Genomic DNA, 16,561 nt, shown 5'->3' with positions numbered 1-16,561 from the left:
GTCGCGTAGGGCTTCTGGCACATCCTTCTGACCATATAGAAAGCCTCCCTTTTCAGCAGCTGATCTTGAAAGCTCCTGTAATGCAGTTCACGTGTTTTGGACTTCATCTATCAAGAGACGGTAACAGTGAAAGGTGCCCAACATATGTACCTAGACTAAATTGTCACTTTCGTTGCAAGAAATTTCCCTACGTCATGTCACTTAGAGGTCGATGCCACGAACGATGATCAATCTACATAATTCTCTATTTGTAATAAGCCATGTTCTAGACCCAAGCTCGGTCACCAATTAACCCCTGGGTCACTATGTGAGTCTGCAGAGTGGGGGCTGTTTCGGGGGCCATTTAAACGTGGGTGAAGATTACTTCAACCAAGCCGCAATTTCAGATCCCAGACAAGACGCCAGACTTTACAAAGTCGTTATCAGCAAGAATTCAAAAAAAAAAAAAAAAAAAAAAAAAAAAAAAAGGGTTTCATCTAACTAACAAGACCAAAATCGCAATTAAAACGGACAGGGGTTGTCTTCGAAGCAGGCACTGGCAAAGAAAACTGGGAAAGATACGCGTCACCGCGACCGTAGGTGCGTGTGCAGTAAACAAATGATCGACACAGTGTATAGAACCACCAGGCGTAAAATGGAACATCACCCCGGCAGGTCGAAGCCTGGGCATCCAGCTTCGACATCAGAGTCCAGACAATCTCAAGAAGCCTCTGCCCGAGCCTTGAGATCTCTATTGAACTCAGCAAAATGGGCAGCCATCTTCTTGCCCAACAGAGACGGGCCCATCAAGAATGCCAGAGGGCCCTTGAGATCCTCCGACTGTGTGAAGATAGTGGCTGTTCCGTCCTTGGTTGGCTCCATACGGAACTGATGCAGGCCAGCGACGGTCAACACAGGAGGGCCCTGCCACGAAAGCATGCCTTCGGAGTTTTCCTTTCCAAAAGATGAGTCGTTAGCATTGACTTGAGGTAGATACTGCAGGTAAACAATAGGAGGCCCGGGCGGGTACCCACTCTGATCTCGGCGATGAATTTCCAGCCCTCAATGTTGCACTCGAGTTTGTCTCCATTCACGAGGGTCTCGGGTGTCTTGGACTCCTCCTGGATCTTGACGCCCTTGATGAAATCGGTGTGCCATTCTGGGTAAGCGGAGAAATTGAGGAGCTATTCTTTGTATCAGCGCTCGTACGGGTGGCCGGTTCTGATGGAGGGCCAGGTGGCGACGGGACATACCACTTCGCGCACTTTGGCGGGCGGTGCAGCGATCTCGATCTTGCTCTCGTTTCGGGGCATTCTGTTCAAGACCAGCGGTGAGTGGTGTGGAGGATGAAGGGGAGAAGGGGGCAGGGGGCAGGGAGCAGATGAGCTTCTGGGATTGTTTGGAGGTGCGTGTGCGGAAGGCGCTAAGCTCCTCCACTATTGTGAGCAATTACTAGTGCTTGTTACAGCCTTCCAAGGTTCTCATTTAGAGATGTGGAGCTTATCTGTCAGAAATACATCCTGTTTTATATATTTCTCACAACTCTATGTGCTACAGTGGCCAAGATATCGAGGAGATCTTGATTCTCCATCCTAATCTCTCTGTTATACGACTTGCATTCAAAGCACAGAATGCTTTCCCATTCCAGATATTGCAGCGGGACGACCACAGAGTGGGATGCAGAGAATGGTCTCATGGGAAATTCCATCAGCCCAGCCTAAAGTCGGGACTTGGATTTCGCTAATAGGAATGTTTAGCCTGTAGTCAGCACAAAGACAGGACACGCTCATACCTTCAAGTTCAGCCTTCTTCGCCCGGAACCGCGCAGCCGGTGCACCACTAGCAAGCCTCTCCGAAAGAGCATCGGTCGCATTGTAAACGGCCAAGATGCGCTCGCTCCTAAGCGGCAGATTTTGTAGCCGCTTCGTCTCCATCATACTGACACCATCGTTGACATCAAGCTGCTTCTCCAGAAACTCAATGACCGAGTTATGGAAGCCTTCAACGGGAAATACGCGGTTAACCAATCCCCAACTCTCCAATTCCTGGACTGTGAGCTTCCGGCCAAACATCAAGAAGTCATTCGCGCGATGAACGCCCATATGTCTAGCCAGGTTGGTAGAAGCTCCGGATTCGGGAACCAAGGCCAATGAATTGAACGGGACTTGTAGATATGTTGTCTCGGATGCGAGGATGATATCGGCAATGCCCTGGAACCAGGCTGCTCCTCCACCAACACCGGGGCCGTTCAGGGCCAGGACAAACACTTTTTTGTGGTCGATAAGAGATCTCATCAATTCAATCACTGTATCAAGTTAGCTGATAAGATGTCTTTGCGTGAGATAGAAATAAACCTACTTATGGTGAAACGAGCCAAATGGAGAAGCTTTAGCTGGGTTTTCGTGAGATCGGCCATGTCTTCATCCAATGGCCGTGAGCCTATACTCCAGTATTCAGTCACTATGCTGATCATGGACTATCATGTTTGACCGCGGGTTTCACTGACCTCGAACATCAGCACCGGCTGAAAAGAAACGGCCCTCACCCGTCAAGACTGTGAAGACAGTATTAGGGTTATCATCGAGCTCTTTCACAGCATGTACGGTATCGACAAGCAAGTTTCCACCAAATGAATTGAGCGATTTGGGTCGATTGAACTGGCTCTCGTTTAGTCAAAATCATGATGAGATTATATCGCTAACTCACTTTGATAATCCCAATCTGGCCCTTCACCTCGACCTTGATATCCGTATACTGATAAGATGGCATTGTGTTGTTGATCTAGAACTCTCCTCCCCCTCAAGGCAGAAGGACACTCAGCCGCACTTTTATGCGTTTTTGTCATCAGAAAGACTCTTGTGGGGGGAAGTGCCGTTTGCGGGTTATCGAATCACAACACGCGTTGGTTGACCCCGCACTACGGCCGTACCCGCTGGGTGCTGAGAAGCACCTCGGATGGTGAGATTAAATCCACTACCGAGGTAAGATAGTCGATTAATCATCGCTAGGGATTAACTATGAAAACCATCATCAAGGAAATTCGACTGGATAAATATGCGAAAATGTCTCCTGTTACCGAGGCGGATATTCTTCATTTCTCCTTCAGTCCCAAAATTTCGCTTCCACAAAACGAGGCCCCTCAAATAAGGCAGTATGTATTCTCTTAACTTTACCATGGGGAAAATATTGAATCAACATACAGAAACCTCCAGAGAGGAGGCTTATAATACGTTCGTGATCATGAGTTGCATGAAACAATGTCAGATCGAGTTGTTCGTTAGCAAGAATACCAATATCTTGCAGTGACTGTCATCCAAAGGCATTTTCAAATTGAAGCCTTCAACTTCCAATATCGCAAAAGCTTGGAACTAACCCAAGTTCAGAGGGGATACGCAAGAGAACGACGTCAACTGTGGAATCTTAAAAGCATCGACCAGACCTATGGCAAAGAATTAGATCGGAGAACCTCAAAGCCCGAACGTACGAACTTACCAACAATAGCCGCGTACATGCCAAGTCCACTCATGGCGAGAGCCGCCAAGAAGTAGATAATGTGCCAGATATTGACGGCGATTTGGAGCGGTCCGCCGGCCATAAAGCCTCGGATCCATCGCCGGGCAGCTGTATCGCTTCTGGAAATGCGTCCAGTCACAGGGTCAAACCCTTCATCATCAGCTTCGTGAATAGAGTTCTTCTGAATGTCGAAGCACAAGGCGAATAATGGAGGGAAAGCGTATGTTAGATTCATAAGCATCGAGGCTGCGACGACACTGACAAACCCAAAGAAATCGGGAATAGCTGCAGCGATGATGAAAGCGATAATCCACCACACAGGAACCAAGGCAGCGTAAATGAACTTTCCACGCGTGGTGGTCAGAGGAGGAGCCTTGAAAATATCAAGTAAAACATTGTTGTAAAACACCTTGATGCCGATATTGCCATATAGGCCCCCCCGAAATCAGAGCTGCGAGAAGGGACACCATATTACCCACAGTCTGCCAGGCGTAGATACTGACGCCCTGATAGCTCGGATTGTAACTATACTGTCCTTGAAGATAATATACCACGCAGCCGTACGTGAGATAGACGGCATAGATGAAGAATTGAGCTCCCCACATCGCCTTGATAAAGTCGCCGGGCCGTTTCATCTCAGCCAAGAACTCCACGAATAATTGGGCACCCGCATATGCAGTTACACCGGAGAGCATGCCGTTAACGGCACCGATCAGGCCATCAGATGGAATGGTATTGTAGTGAATGATCGGGGGATAATTGCCGGCACTGTCAGGCTTAATGGTCTCCGGATCGACTGCACTACCAGCAGACCCTAGTATAGAGATATGATAATTCGGAGGTGAGTTAGCCATCACACCCATCGACATGAAAACGACAAATAGGTTCATCCAAACTGCAAGGTTTGCAAGCCAGCCGTAATTTCTCAGAGTGCGGACTTGAGTCACGAAAAAGCAAGCACAGACAAAAATAGCCGGACAGACGGCATAGCAAAGGCGGAATTTGGACATCTGGGATATGTTCTGTCCAAATAAGATCGTGAGTTGTCCAACGATTAGAAGCAAAGAAATTCCTTGGCAGATATTTGTGATGTAGCGACCAAATCGACCGAGTGTTCGGAAACCAAGATCTCCGTAGTTCTTTGCTGGGTATTCATAACTGTCCACGCCAAGGAAGACTCGCCAAATGAGATACCCCGAATACCCAGCCATGATACCAAAGACTGTGTAGAATGCAACGCCTGTCAGATACTCAATTAATCATTAATCAATCTAATAAAACTATCTTTCATCCTGGCGTCAGTCTCTCACCTGGCCCCCAACCCAGCGTACCCATCGTAAAGCCAGTGCTATACGGACCCAGAATGTCAGTAGTGATAAGAAAAAAGCCTAGCAAAAAGTTTAGTTCGATCCACACGGAGAAATATAATATTACTTGAACTCACAGGCCCCCCATGAAGCTGATCTGAGCGCCCGGCTTGCGTTGGTCCACTCCTCGTCGGTGATCATGAGTCTTCTTTCACGATGGGTAAAGTCACTCGCAGTCAGATGAGTCGTGATCTGATTAGCCTGATCATGACCATCTCGCTTCCCGGCCAGAACACAGCGTATGTTTAGAACGGGCGACTCCAAAGTCAGCTCCTCAGCTCTCGTCTTCTGTGCGTAGAAGGAATATTCCTCGAAAGTGACGGTTGGATCATAAGGTTCGCGAGCCTGCGGCTTGATCAGAGTGTTAAAAGCCACCTGCTGAGAGGGGACCTGTAGGTTGGGTCCCACCTTCTCGTCCATGATCAGACGTGAGTGGGTAGGAGGGTGCTTTATTGTGAACAGAGCAAGGTAGTGCGCTTTGCTGAGAGGCCAAATGTGGAGGGCGATATATGGAAGCAATAGTCTGCAATTACTTTGGCTCCCGGACAAGTCGTGCAGGCTCACTCCAGCGTCAAACAAAGAGTCGAAAGGTCCAAGATCACCGAAGTACCACGAAGACCACCTCGGGGCATTTCCAGGCTTATGTACCTTCGCGATCAAAGAATTAACCTTTCTTGTGGATCTCAGCCCCGGATTCCTCAAAACACGAAAGCGAAAAAGGATTCAACCAAACCATCATTCCTCGATCCAAGTGGCTGAAAGAACTCTGAGAAGCATTGCCCAGGTAATCAGCTGCCGCATTGACGGGGACAGGACCGTCTGTGGACAAAGGTGTCAGATGTCCTGGACAGGGATGTGGCGGGGCAGACTGACAGGTCAGATTGGCCAGCCTCCTATTTTCTTTCGCGTTCTAACCATAATCTGGAAGTCAAGTGCTAAAGGGATTTGACTGCGATCCTCCGAGATTTGGGAGATCTACTGATTGTGTACAGTACGTACCGAAACTGGTGCGACCACCTACATGTACTCTTGGATGGACTTTCCTGGCCCCACGCCAAGACACACTAGTCTATATTGGAGTTCTTCCGGAGTATCCCTGTAAGTTGCCCGTGTATTGCTTCGTACGTAGATTACATAGTAATTTGAGGCATGTAATCTGACACCTCCATTCCCCCTCTAAAACAGCCTCCCTCGGGAGGCATACTCAACAGTTAACCACGAGTGGTCCAAGCAAAGATGGCTCCAAACCTAGCTCCTTTAATTCTTCGACACATCATTATCCTCGAAAATCAGTTCTTCCCATCCAACCCAACCATCTTCATCGAAACATCCCACAACTTTGTCGCATTCACCTCATCATAAGCCCAAGGCGCATACCCAGCGCCCATAGGTCCAGTCTCGGGATCATGCGGACCCGCAATCTGACAATCATCAAGATACTTCCCACCATGCTTCTCTAAGGCCTTCGCAACAGCCGCCCAGACAGTAGTAGCAGCGCCCTGCTCGAGACTCTTCCACCTCAGCGCAAAGGACTTGTCGGTGCCCTAACTCTGTCACGCTTCATCAGGGACGTGTTGCTGGAGACCCGTGGTGATACCGCCAGGGTGCAGACTGAAAGCGAGGAGGCCCTTCGATCCGTACCGGCGCTGAACTTCGTTAGCCGGCTAGATGATAGCGGTTTTGCTCTGTCCGTAGGCCTTCCAAGGTTCGTATTCGCCCGCTAGGGAGAGGTTGTCCATATACGCGGTTGAAATACGGTGGGCGGTGGAGGAGACGAAGACTACCCGGGAAGGGAAGGTTAGGGTCGAGGAACTTAGGAGGGTGGGCTTTAGGAGCTGGAGGAGGAGGAAGTGGGTGAGGTGATTTACGCCGAATTGGGTCTCGAATTTTGGAGTCTCCAAGCCTCCCATCAAACGTGACATGTAACCTCCGTATATTTTGGCCCTATATCCACAAGGGAGAAGCCTAGGAACTCAAAAAACACGGTGACTATTGTATCAAGCAAAGGTCAGCTTAGCTACAAATCGCCGGTGGAACGTAAAATAATAGCTTCTCTCCCCGTTTGAGACGCCAATAGTTCGTGGACCGAAACAGATCCCAACAGTTGTGGACCACTAAGCCCCAGGCAGACATAAAAGAGCGTGTTACCTCCCAGCCGGTCGGATCCCAAGGGTCTTTCCAGACTAATATTCCCGCGGTTCCTTCCATCGAGTTGCATAGGTCTTCACAGAGCTCGTATTCATCCACCAATGGTTCAAGGACAATCAAATTATCGCGCATTTGGGGGCTAGGGAATAGGTCAAGCCACGGGTGATGAGGAGTCGAGAGCTGGAGCGCAGTAGGACGCAAGCTAACGGGGAGAGACATCACTTCATTGCCGGCCAGTGAGGGGCCAGCGATACAGAAAGGAGACAACGCATCGTTATGCATCAGGATCGATTGATATCCCAGGATTTCGATATTATGTATCAGAGCCCGAGTCAAGTTTAGTTGAGTGAGGCCTAGAAGAAGTTCCGTGCGGGGCGAACCGGTCAAGTAGTGGTCATGACATATGCATTCTAACCGACGAAGGACCCATTTTGTCTCTTCCGAATGAATCCCAAGGTTGTAAAGGTCCCTCAGACATGCAAAGTCGGTCAAGCAGTCGCCGATAACCGTTATCAGTGCTCTTGTCGGTGGGTCGTAGTTCTCCGGTTTCTCCGCGCCACAGCGCCGGCGCCGACCTGGATGAGAGGAGTTAGATACCGCTACAGATAGGGTAAGGGTTGACTTGCGGCTCTCTCTCTTGATCAAACGATTCTGCACTCTCTTCCTTATTTTCGGATCGGTAATTCCGGTCCAATCATCCCCCCGGCTGGAATGCAACCTGTAGGGGGATACCTTGTGGAGGCGATGCTTGCGGAGGGACATAGGCAGATATATTGAGCTGAAGATCCATTTCCCTATTCAACAAGAAGAGCGCATGCATAGAGGCGAAAAGTAACATAGCATATGGTGAAAACATAGCGAGTTGTCACTCATGATGACATCGTTCTAACCGCTTTAGGGAAGCCCCACAACTTGAGGCTTTTGAGTGTGCGGCTGACAAAAAGGCGGAAGCGGCCATTCTAGATTATGAGAACCATGGATAAAAATATAGCGCTGTCACCCAGCTGCATTAGCGCAACCTTAAATAGGGGTAATATGACCATCTTTATTTATTCTGAATGCGGTGAGGCCAGCTCTACTCCACTTACGAAGAGGCAGTACTCCCTGATCCGCGAGAATTGACTCTGCAGCTTGCCTCGCCTCGAGTACAAGCACCCCTTCATTCTTCTCTCTGAATATATAAAGGGGTCAGTCAACCCTCATAAGCAAAAACAAAGGCTTCTACCCTGCGTTAGAACCTACTTCCCCATAATTTTCGTTCACCTAAACTGTCATCATGACATTTCGATATGCTGCAGCTTATGCACATCCAAGTGGCCCCGGGGATGAGCGCCCGGCAGCTGAACAGATCGTCCGAGACGAAGGTCTCATTGGAAAATGGGGGGACAAGGTGATCTTGATCACAGGTTGCTCTTCAGGTATCGGGGTCGAGACTGCCAAGGCATTGGCGAAGACCGGTGCGAAGCTATATCTAACAGCACGAAATCTCGAAAAGGCAAAGAAGGCCATTGGGGAACTTGCAGTGTCTCCGAATGTCCACCTTCTTCAGCTTGACCAGGAGTCTCTTGAGAGCGTTCGGAGTTGTGCTTCAGCGTTTCTGGCTCAGAACAGCCGGTTGCACATCTTGGTTGCAAACGCGGGCGTCATGATGACCCGCAAAGAGACCACGAAGGACGGCTTTGAGCTTCAGTTTGGAGTGAATCACCTATCACACTTTCTCTTGATCAACCTCCTGATGCCAGCTCTCCTCTCGGCATCCACACCGTCATTCCAATCAAGAGTAGTTGTTCTTTCCTCGACTGGGCACAAATTCTCTTCTGTCAATTTCGAAGACATCAATTCCGACGGCAAGTTTGAGGCCATGCAGGCGTACGGGCAGAGCAAAACCGCGAATTTGTGGACTGCAAACGAGATCGAGAGGCGCTATGGGTCTCAGGGACTCCACGCATGTAGCGTTCACCCGGGTGCGGTTACAACCAACCTGGGACAGCACATGTCCGAGGAGGAGATCCAAGCCATAACTCAGGACCCAAAGCTTATGGCCAGCTACATGAATCCAGCCCAGGGTGCTGCTACTAGTGTGTGGGCGGCTGTCTCGAAGGATCTCGAAGGCCAAGGGGCCAGATACTTGGAAAACTGCCAGATTTCAACTGCGCATGATCCCGCGGGGGGTATCTGGGCACCAGGCTATGGCCAGCATGCATTTGATGCCGCTGGTGCCAAGAAGCTGTGGGAAGTCTCCCTACAATATGTTTCACTCAAGTGAAGAATGCTTGTTCCGTGTTTTGCATTTTGTGAGAAAAAAAACCTCTGGGGTGTAGGTAGACTTCCCAGCTGCGGAGTGCCTCCTGACCCGCAGCTGAAGGATCTCACAAAAGTGTTTTGCTACAGTATTTATGTTATCAATTCATGGAACATAACGCCAGGCTGCCAGATAGGATTAAGAATGAGAGTTCTTCGTTCCGACAGGATGTCTTCTGTACGGTAAGTGGGCCAAGACGGTCCGGTATAGATGCGCCCACGAGAGCAGCTTGTTGGAGTAAAGTGTTCTATAGATGACGACTCAGGAATTTTGATTTTCTGGGCTATCCTCAATATAGTCTGGGAATCTTGTTGCTTTCGGCCGCTTATGTACAACCCCCTTCGGCCCCTTCATCAATTCATTCCTGTTGTCTCCAAGTACGGGGAGAGAATAGTACTGTCGGAGAAAATCATCTTTCCCTGCAAATGTTAGCACTGTATATAAGCACAGCCTTCTGTATTATAACTAGCGGGCGTAAACGAAGGCTGCAACGCATATAGGCAGGCTGGCAATCTTGCCACTTGGACATAGGAGCACTTGTCCATATTGCCATGGAAAATTATCATTCGCTTGGACCGTCAATACAGTTACGAGACAAAGCACCGTATTTTAATAAGAGTAAGTCATGGTATTGAGACTTATACAGGAATATTGATATTCCGGACTTATCCCTAATATGGACTAGTGAGTAATGGGGGTGGGGCTAGAGAATCTCTCTAAGAGTGGAGGAGGGTGCACCAGTTTCGGGACGTCGGCGTGTAAAAATGCGCATTATATCGCCCTTGCCCTGCAAGGTGCCCTGCAAGGGCAAATTCGTAGGTGCATTCAACAAATAACCAGAGATACTATCGCTATAGCCCTTTCTTAGTAAAGAAGAAATCTATAAACACGAAGAGGGTGTGTCTAACCCTTGTGATCGGCTACCTTCGGATCACTGTGTTCTGTGTAACATCAGGCAAGCAGGGCCAGCGACATGAGCGGGGTTTTTGAGTGTCTGATTCGTATCGTGTAGCTTCCTTGGATCTTCTACGGCGGCCAACTGTAGCCACCGACCAGAAACCCTTCATTGGGCGTCTATTTGACCGCCCTATTGATCGTCCTGATCTATGCCTAAGGCCTAGACGCATCTTATTTCCTAATTAGGCAATTCGATATGATTATTAATGACCGTGGAAGGTAACTAACTAATATTATCCCAAGCCCCCCGAGCCCTCTCTTGCTACTAGCTGTCTTCTCAGTCACGTCTTAGCTATCTTTCTCATCCTTAATATTCTCTCGCGATTTATTTCTCGTTGGTGAATCTTGGGTTTGATTATCGTGAGAGAGGGCCGTTAGGTAGAGAGGGTCTCTTCCAGTCTTGGTTTAGCAATCAAATATCTAACTTCCTTTACTATCAACGTCAATAAATAGCTTTAAGCAGTATCTAGATTAGATGACAGTAGTCTAACTAATTCGGGATGTAAGATGCTTATGTAGGCGGAATTAGACGCCCTAGTAGTTATTTGACTTACCCGAAATTAGATGATTGAGATTCTGAAGGAGTAGTTTCAGTATTGAGCCAGTTTTCTGCCTCAAAAAGTGGGGTTTAAACTTATGCGCACAGAACGGTCTGAGAGCAATCCAGGAGATAGCAGGAAGGGACCTTTCACATCAGATTTCCCATGTATTCTAGTGTATTTTAGGCTGACCTATCCTACTATCCCAATAATTGTAGAGTTTAAGAGCCTTGGATATCATAGATACTACTCCATAGTCACCTTTTATACATAAGAGTGGGGTATGTGACGAATCGGAGAGCCCGTCGCGTCACTATGGGCCATTTAGAAATCGTGTGGGGATTTCTTTGTTCTGACTACGCCGTGACATACAAGGTAAGCACCACCTGGGAACTTTAAACAAGCAGGGATAAACTGACTTTTTCGATGGCAGAGGTTTAGTCTAGATATCACCAAGTATTATTATTGGCAATTCCCCCCATTTGATGTCAAATTATCGGACAGGAGGATACTGTCGCTTCTACCCGGGTCAAGATTGGTCCTTTCACGAGGTTATACGTGATGAGTTCATATTCTTCGGTGACAGGAATTTGGATGATATGAGACGAACTGCTGAGGCTCAGGTTGGACGGGCTGGTGCTGAGAGGCCTGTCATCATGGGTGAGCAGTCGAGCTGAAAGCACAGTGCCCACTACCCAGAGAAGAAAAGTCCTTAGCGAGGCTAGAAAATCTTTGGGCTCTCGACTCGACAAACAAGGGAAGTTCCCTTGGATTCGCTGAATGACAGAGGCATCTACTGTTCTGACCGTAAGTTACACGCTGTGAATAGGCGTGCGGCACCAAAGGTAAGCTGGGTTGACACAAGGGCTGGGCAAGCTTCGGCGGCTATACAAAAACTAGACGGATGACGGCTTCCTTATGCGCAAGGGATACTGAGAAATGGCACTGCATGCCCCCTCACGCAAATGAGGCCTTTTGGATGACTGCCTTTCATAGGCCCAGGTCGACCCCGAAGTTGACATGCAGAATGAAGAGCCAATCCTTCGCATACCGCCGCGGCACTCTTGTGCGCTCATAGGACAAAAGAGGGCGCGCGGTCTTAGACCAAATTCGGGATTGCTTCGGGGTATGAGATATTTTCCGTACAGTCTTTCTCATAACAGCCAAGATGCCGTCTCGACAAAGCTCACCTGCTCTGCCCTTGCATCTTGTCTCGGTCGGTTGTTGATTGACGAAGGAGCGTGGGAGGAGAGGAGGCCCAAGCGGCAGCGGCCCCACACGTGATGTCTTTGCCTCACTCGGTACTCCGTACAGAGTAGACACAAAAATTCTTTACAGATTTTGGATCTTTTAGTGGCTGATTGGTTGCCTGTTGCCTCTGCAGATAGACTGTTGGAGATCATAGAAGCCACATAGCCCCGGTCACGTTGACAGATCAAAACGATCAAGGGAGGCTTGGGAGATGATAGGGCCATCATCCTGGCTTCGAGCGATCCTCTTCCTCTTTTGCTGGGGGCTGGTGCATGCCTCCAGCCAGTCACCATGTAGCGATTTGGTACATCCACAGCCGATCGCAATCAATTTGTCTCTTGATTCCGTGTAAGAAACCTTCCAGACACACTGTGACTTCTTACTTTTGTACCAATAATCCATTATCATTCAGGACCGCCGTCTGCGTCCCTTCGATTGACCAGTTCGTCGTTTTGGCCGTTGCTTATCCTCGGTCAATTGACTCACCTCTTCCCAAATATGCTGAAACCACGACTCTGCTGCGCATGAATTATTTACAAGAGCGTAATATCAAACCTAATCGTTACTCGAGTATCTTTGGCAAATTCTTTGGCAAGTTCTTCGCTTCCAAAAGCTCAACACCGCCCGACTTGAATGAAAAGCAATCTTCAGAGCAGATAACGCTCGGGTTTATAGAGGCTTTTGAACGGGTGAAAAATATATCGTCGGCAAATTCTGGCACAAACATTACATCCGCGGTCATCTCGTTCCCACGCTTTTTCAGCTTTGAGGTTCACAAGCTTGCCGTTGAGGCGGCGCAGAGAGCTGGCATCTTTCCCGTTCACTCCACGAGTCCCCACCAATTATTTTCTATGCTTGAAAACATACTGGAAGAAAATATAACAGCTGTCAGACGATATGATTACACTCCAAAGCTCCTAATCATCGACTATGGCCTATTGTATTTCGACGTTCAGACACATGGCAGGCGATGTCATCTGAATATTTCACTCGACTGGATGGGCTGTATGAACATTATCCACAGGCTTGTCAACAGGGTTGTGTCGACCAATGCGGACATACAACTGCAGCTTGATCAAGGTGCCTCATACAATACTCTCAAATCTGCCGTCTATCGAGCACAGTACTTGATGAAAATGGACCGCGATGTTGAGTCGTGGGACGAAAAAGTCTCGAAAGAAGACCGTCCGGAAAGGTGGCTCCTTGAACTGGATGATTGGTGGACTGGTCAGCAGAAGGACGCATTTATTTCCCGGGAAGATATCGAGTCCGCCGAAGCTGAGTATGTCAGCGATCTAGCAGAGCTTTTGGATAATCTCCTTATTTGCCTTGAAGGTGAGAGAAGTTCTTTTTTGGTCTCTCGACTCGCTTGAGATATCCTGCTGCTCAGGTAAACTAATTTCAATGTTCTATAGAGGCAAAAACCCATGATGAAACCGAGGCAGATCAGTCATATTTGGATTTTGACAAAATTATCGTTCTAGGCAACTTATGTGATAGGTCACTCATCGTACGTGCCTTGAAAAAGAGTGTCGGTGAGCATGCTAGGATTACTGGAGGTAGCTCAGAGTCGGACGTTATACTAGAAGCTCTAGCTGGTGCTCGTTTTGCCTTCAAGTTTCACGAAGCCGAGCTCAGGATTCGAGAAAACATGGAGACTCAACTTACTGGCCACGTGGATCTCTAACATAAGGCAATAGCTATGCATCATCAACCGACTTGATCTGATCAAAGAATATTCATAAGATCAAGGATCCAATGCATCTGTGAAATACCAGCTGTCCCAATGGTGAAAATGCTGAAATAAGACTACACCGTCCTCCTTTTCTACTCAAAGTTTCCTGTCACTCACATTACCTCCCAAGACATGACCAGCGTCGAGTAGAGGCTCGATCATCTCTTTATTCACGACTTGCCACCTTAGCCCTATAGGGATAATTTGGCTATCAATTTCAGACATCAGAAATGCTACTGCTCTTGAGAAAACAGAATATTACGGCAACTGACATCATAGCAAAGCATCTGGCCATCGCTTTCCAGATATTAAATTGTAACGGATTTTCATTATCTCAATATGAAGTTTCACTAATGGGAGGAGCAAGCTCAGCGTGCTAGAGAACGGGCGATGTAGTGAAACGTCAAGGGAATCTGGCGTCATAGAGCATAATGGAAGCTCAGCTTACAATTCTTTGGTGATATTGATTGGCGTCATACAGAACTTGATGGCTGTGTTACGAATCAGGGTCTCAATTGCAGCTACTGTGGGCTCATGTGTGTTAAAAGCATGGACAATAGCACAGTCAAGAACATGACCGAATAGTCGCAGAGAGTTTGGAGCGGTCTATTACTCCACATTCCAGTGTCTGTTACCTACATGGGATCATCTGCATGGCAAGCAGTTGTGCCCCTTGCAGTCTTCCTCGAGGCAGCGGCGTGGGCATGTTCTGCTGCTGACCCCAGATGGCTTGACAAGCCACAGCCTATGAGATAATCATATAGAGTACCGACCTTGAATCCAAAGACATAATATGAGCGAAGTAGGTATATCAGCTTCAGGGATATTCCGAGGAGAATGCTGATGACATCTTCTTTCCGATGGTGTTTAAGTTGGAAAATAGCTCCCATTTCGAGACTGATGAATATTCAAACTCCAACCTGCATAATAATCTCAGGGCACATATATTCTACAAGTGTAGGCTCTCTTGGAAAGGGTTGCTGACAACGTAAGGAGCATCTGCCCAGAAGCTTTCTTCGCATGAGCTAAGTGGAAGTAGCGAGAGACATTGCCTCGATCGTGTCGTATCCGGACCGTCCGGTCAGGTATAAATAAGAGTCTCAGTTCCGTCAAATGAGTTTCCTCGATATCATTTACATCAATAACAATAACCCAAATCGATCTAGATTACCTCAATCCTACTTTTCCTAATCGCCATCATGCAGTTCGTTCTCAATAAACTTGCCCTGCTTGCACTATTTGCCATTGCGGTCTCTGGTGCATCTAAATTTGCCGACACTTGCCAAAACATTGAGAGTTCTGGATCGATGATTCAAGCCGAGTGCCAGGAACGTGAAAATGGGCAGCTGCAGATGAGCCAGCTGGATTTGAACCGCTGCATCAAGAATAGCAAAGGCTCTCTCAAGGTCAGTTCCTGTGAGTCAAAATTCTTTTGGGCTGTGGCTAACGATAAGAAAACATGACACAGTGTGGCAAAAAGTGAGCTTACCCCCTGCTTCTTAGATAGCTGTTGATCATACCGTTCTAACTCATTTGCAGCGGAAACTTTGCTGGATCGTGCATCAACTGCAGTCTTCGGGGACACACTGACCTTGAATGTCAGTGCCGAAATGCTGACGGGGATCATTCATATGTACCCGCTCATATTGATATCAGTCAGTTCTTCAGACTTAGGTTTCATGAACTTGACAGACAGCTCACATATAACTGGAACAAAAGACAACTGCATCAGCAACAACCATGGCGAACTTGGCTGCTAAATGCAGTAAATATTGACCATGCCTATTTATAGGGGTATTTGATATTATTCGGCAACGAATGTCTGCTGAGGGGAAATTCTGTGAATGTTAGGGTCATGCACCGGGATACGCTCGTTACGAATTTAGATGATGAATGATGAACAGAGGAATCTAAGAACCACATTTTTAACAAAAATATCGAGACTTCCTGCCCATATAAAGATCATTTCAGTTGCTATTCATCATATCCATGTTCAGGACTGATGGTTTGGTCTCCCAATCATCGGGATCAGAAGCGAGAGAATGGTAGACAGATCAATTGTACGGATTAGGTCAAAAGCCGTCTTAACTTGAGGGTGAGTACTGGTAAAGGCTAACCTCGTTAACCCGATGGTTTGTCTATGGTGTACCAAGCTTTGTGTCTAAACTAATTGGGTAAAAAAAGTCCCGTAGTGAGGAGAAAAGGGATCGGCACACGCCACGATGCAACCCAAATCTGTGGGAGGTCATTATGTGCCTACAAACAATGCCTATCGAGTTTAGTCGATTTTTTGAACACCTAAAACGCACCAGTCCCAGCCCGTGCCGGGCGGTTTTAGCGTATTAGTGTCTTCTTAGTCGCAAGACTAAGGTTTGGTTTCACTTCGGCGTTGCCAAGCATAATTGCGCCATTCTCATTTGTCAAATTGGTTCAAGATAGCCAATCCATACATTGTCAAGTGCGCGCTATTCATCCCGTCTACATTTCCGGGTTAGCATCAAATACCTCGTCGCAGATGGGATAATGCGACCCGAGACAAACCAACCGGACTCCGTTAGTAACTCATCATTATTGTTGCAGATCGCATCATTGCCCACGCCAAATAGCCGAGCCAAGACGAAAGAGCCATACTAATATCACCAGGAATCCTGCCGTTCAGACTAGATAAGTCATGGGACAGTTTCTAACAACGAGAGTTCTCTCAGAGATCTTCCTCGAGGCAACCTCAACGCTCATAACCCCCGCGAACTGGCAAATAGTTTGAGCTCAA

The 16,561-nt window shown here is 47.8% G+C and overlaps 6 protein-coding genes across 6 annotated transcripts; 2 read left to right on the top strand and 4 right to left on the bottom strand.

Annotated features, from left to right (window-relative positions):
* Positions 1-699: 699 nt before the first annotated feature.
* Positions 700-1,292, bottom strand: N7458_011885 (SRPBCC domain-containing protein; the record flags this gene model as incomplete). The annotated part of the gene is made up of 3 exons (XM_056915267.1): positions 700-933; positions 1,014-1,163; positions 1,233-1,292. 3 exons carry the CDS (start codon positions 1,290-1,292, stop codon positions 700-702), a joined length of 444 nt encoding a protein of 147 aa, XP_056760021.1.
* A 404-nt stretch (positions 1,293-1,696) lies between these two features.
* On the bottom strand, positions 1,697-2,748 carry N7458_011884 (enoyl-CoA hydratase/isomerase family protein; the record flags this gene model as incomplete). The annotated part of the gene is made up of 5 exons (XM_056915266.1): positions 1,697-1,719; positions 1,772-2,284; positions 2,338-2,418; positions 2,486-2,636; positions 2,686-2,748. 5 exons carry the CDS (start codon positions 2,746-2,748, stop codon positions 1,697-1,699), a joined length of 831 nt encoding a protein of 276 aa, XP_056760020.1.
* A 599-nt stretch (positions 2,749-3,347) lies between these two features.
* Positions 3,348-5,279, bottom strand: N7458_011883 (uncharacterized protein; the record flags this gene model as incomplete). Its single annotated transcript, XM_056915265.1, has 5 exons — positions 3,348-3,418; positions 3,472-3,901; positions 3,972-4,732; positions 4,803-4,880; positions 4,937-5,279. The coding sequence occupies 5 exons, from the start codon at positions 5,277-5,279 to the stop codon at positions 3,348-3,350; spliced, it is 1,683 nt and encodes a 560-aa protein (XP_056760019.1).
* An 869-nt stretch (positions 5,280-6,148) lies between these two features.
* N7458_011882 (DUF3425 domain-containing protein) lies at positions 6,149-7,863 on the bottom strand (the record flags this gene model as incomplete). The annotated part of the gene is made up of 4 exons (XM_056915264.1): positions 6,149-6,368; positions 6,417-6,505; positions 7,008-7,582; positions 7,740-7,863. The coding sequence occupies 4 exons, from the start codon at positions 7,861-7,863 to the stop codon at positions 6,149-6,151; spliced, it is 1,008 nt and encodes a 335-aa protein (XP_056760018.1).
* Positions 7,864-12,580: 4,717 nt separating this feature from the next.
* Positions 12,581-13,743, top strand: N7458_011881 (uncharacterized protein; the record flags this gene model as incomplete). The annotated part of the gene is made up of 2 exons (XM_056915263.1): positions 12,581-13,391; positions 13,472-13,743. The coding sequence occupies 2 exons, from the start codon at positions 12,581-12,583 to the stop codon at positions 13,741-13,743; spliced, it is 1,083 nt and encodes a 360-aa protein (XP_056760017.1).
* Positions 13,744-14,990: 1,247 nt separating this feature from the next.
* N7458_011880 (CVNH domain-containing protein) lies at positions 14,991-15,465 on the top strand (the record flags this gene model as incomplete). Its single annotated transcript, XM_056915262.1, has 2 exons — positions 14,991-15,197; positions 15,460-15,465. The coding sequence occupies 2 exons, from the start codon at positions 14,991-14,993 to the stop codon at positions 15,463-15,465; spliced, it is 213 nt and encodes a 70-aa protein (XP_056760016.1).
* Between the last annotated feature and the right edge of the window lie 1,096 nt (positions 15,466-16,561).

This window comes from Penicillium daleae (assembly GCF_028827525.1).
Source record: "Penicillium daleae strain IBT 16125 chromosome Unknown utg000009l_segment0_segment0, whole genome shotgun sequence".
Classification (NCBI taxonomy): domain Eukaryota; kingdom Fungi; phylum Ascomycota; class Eurotiomycetes; order Eurotiales; family Aspergillaceae; genus Penicillium; species Penicillium daleae.
Note: the sequence above shows the minus strand (reverse complement) of the source record. Positions and strands in the feature narration are given on the sequence as shown.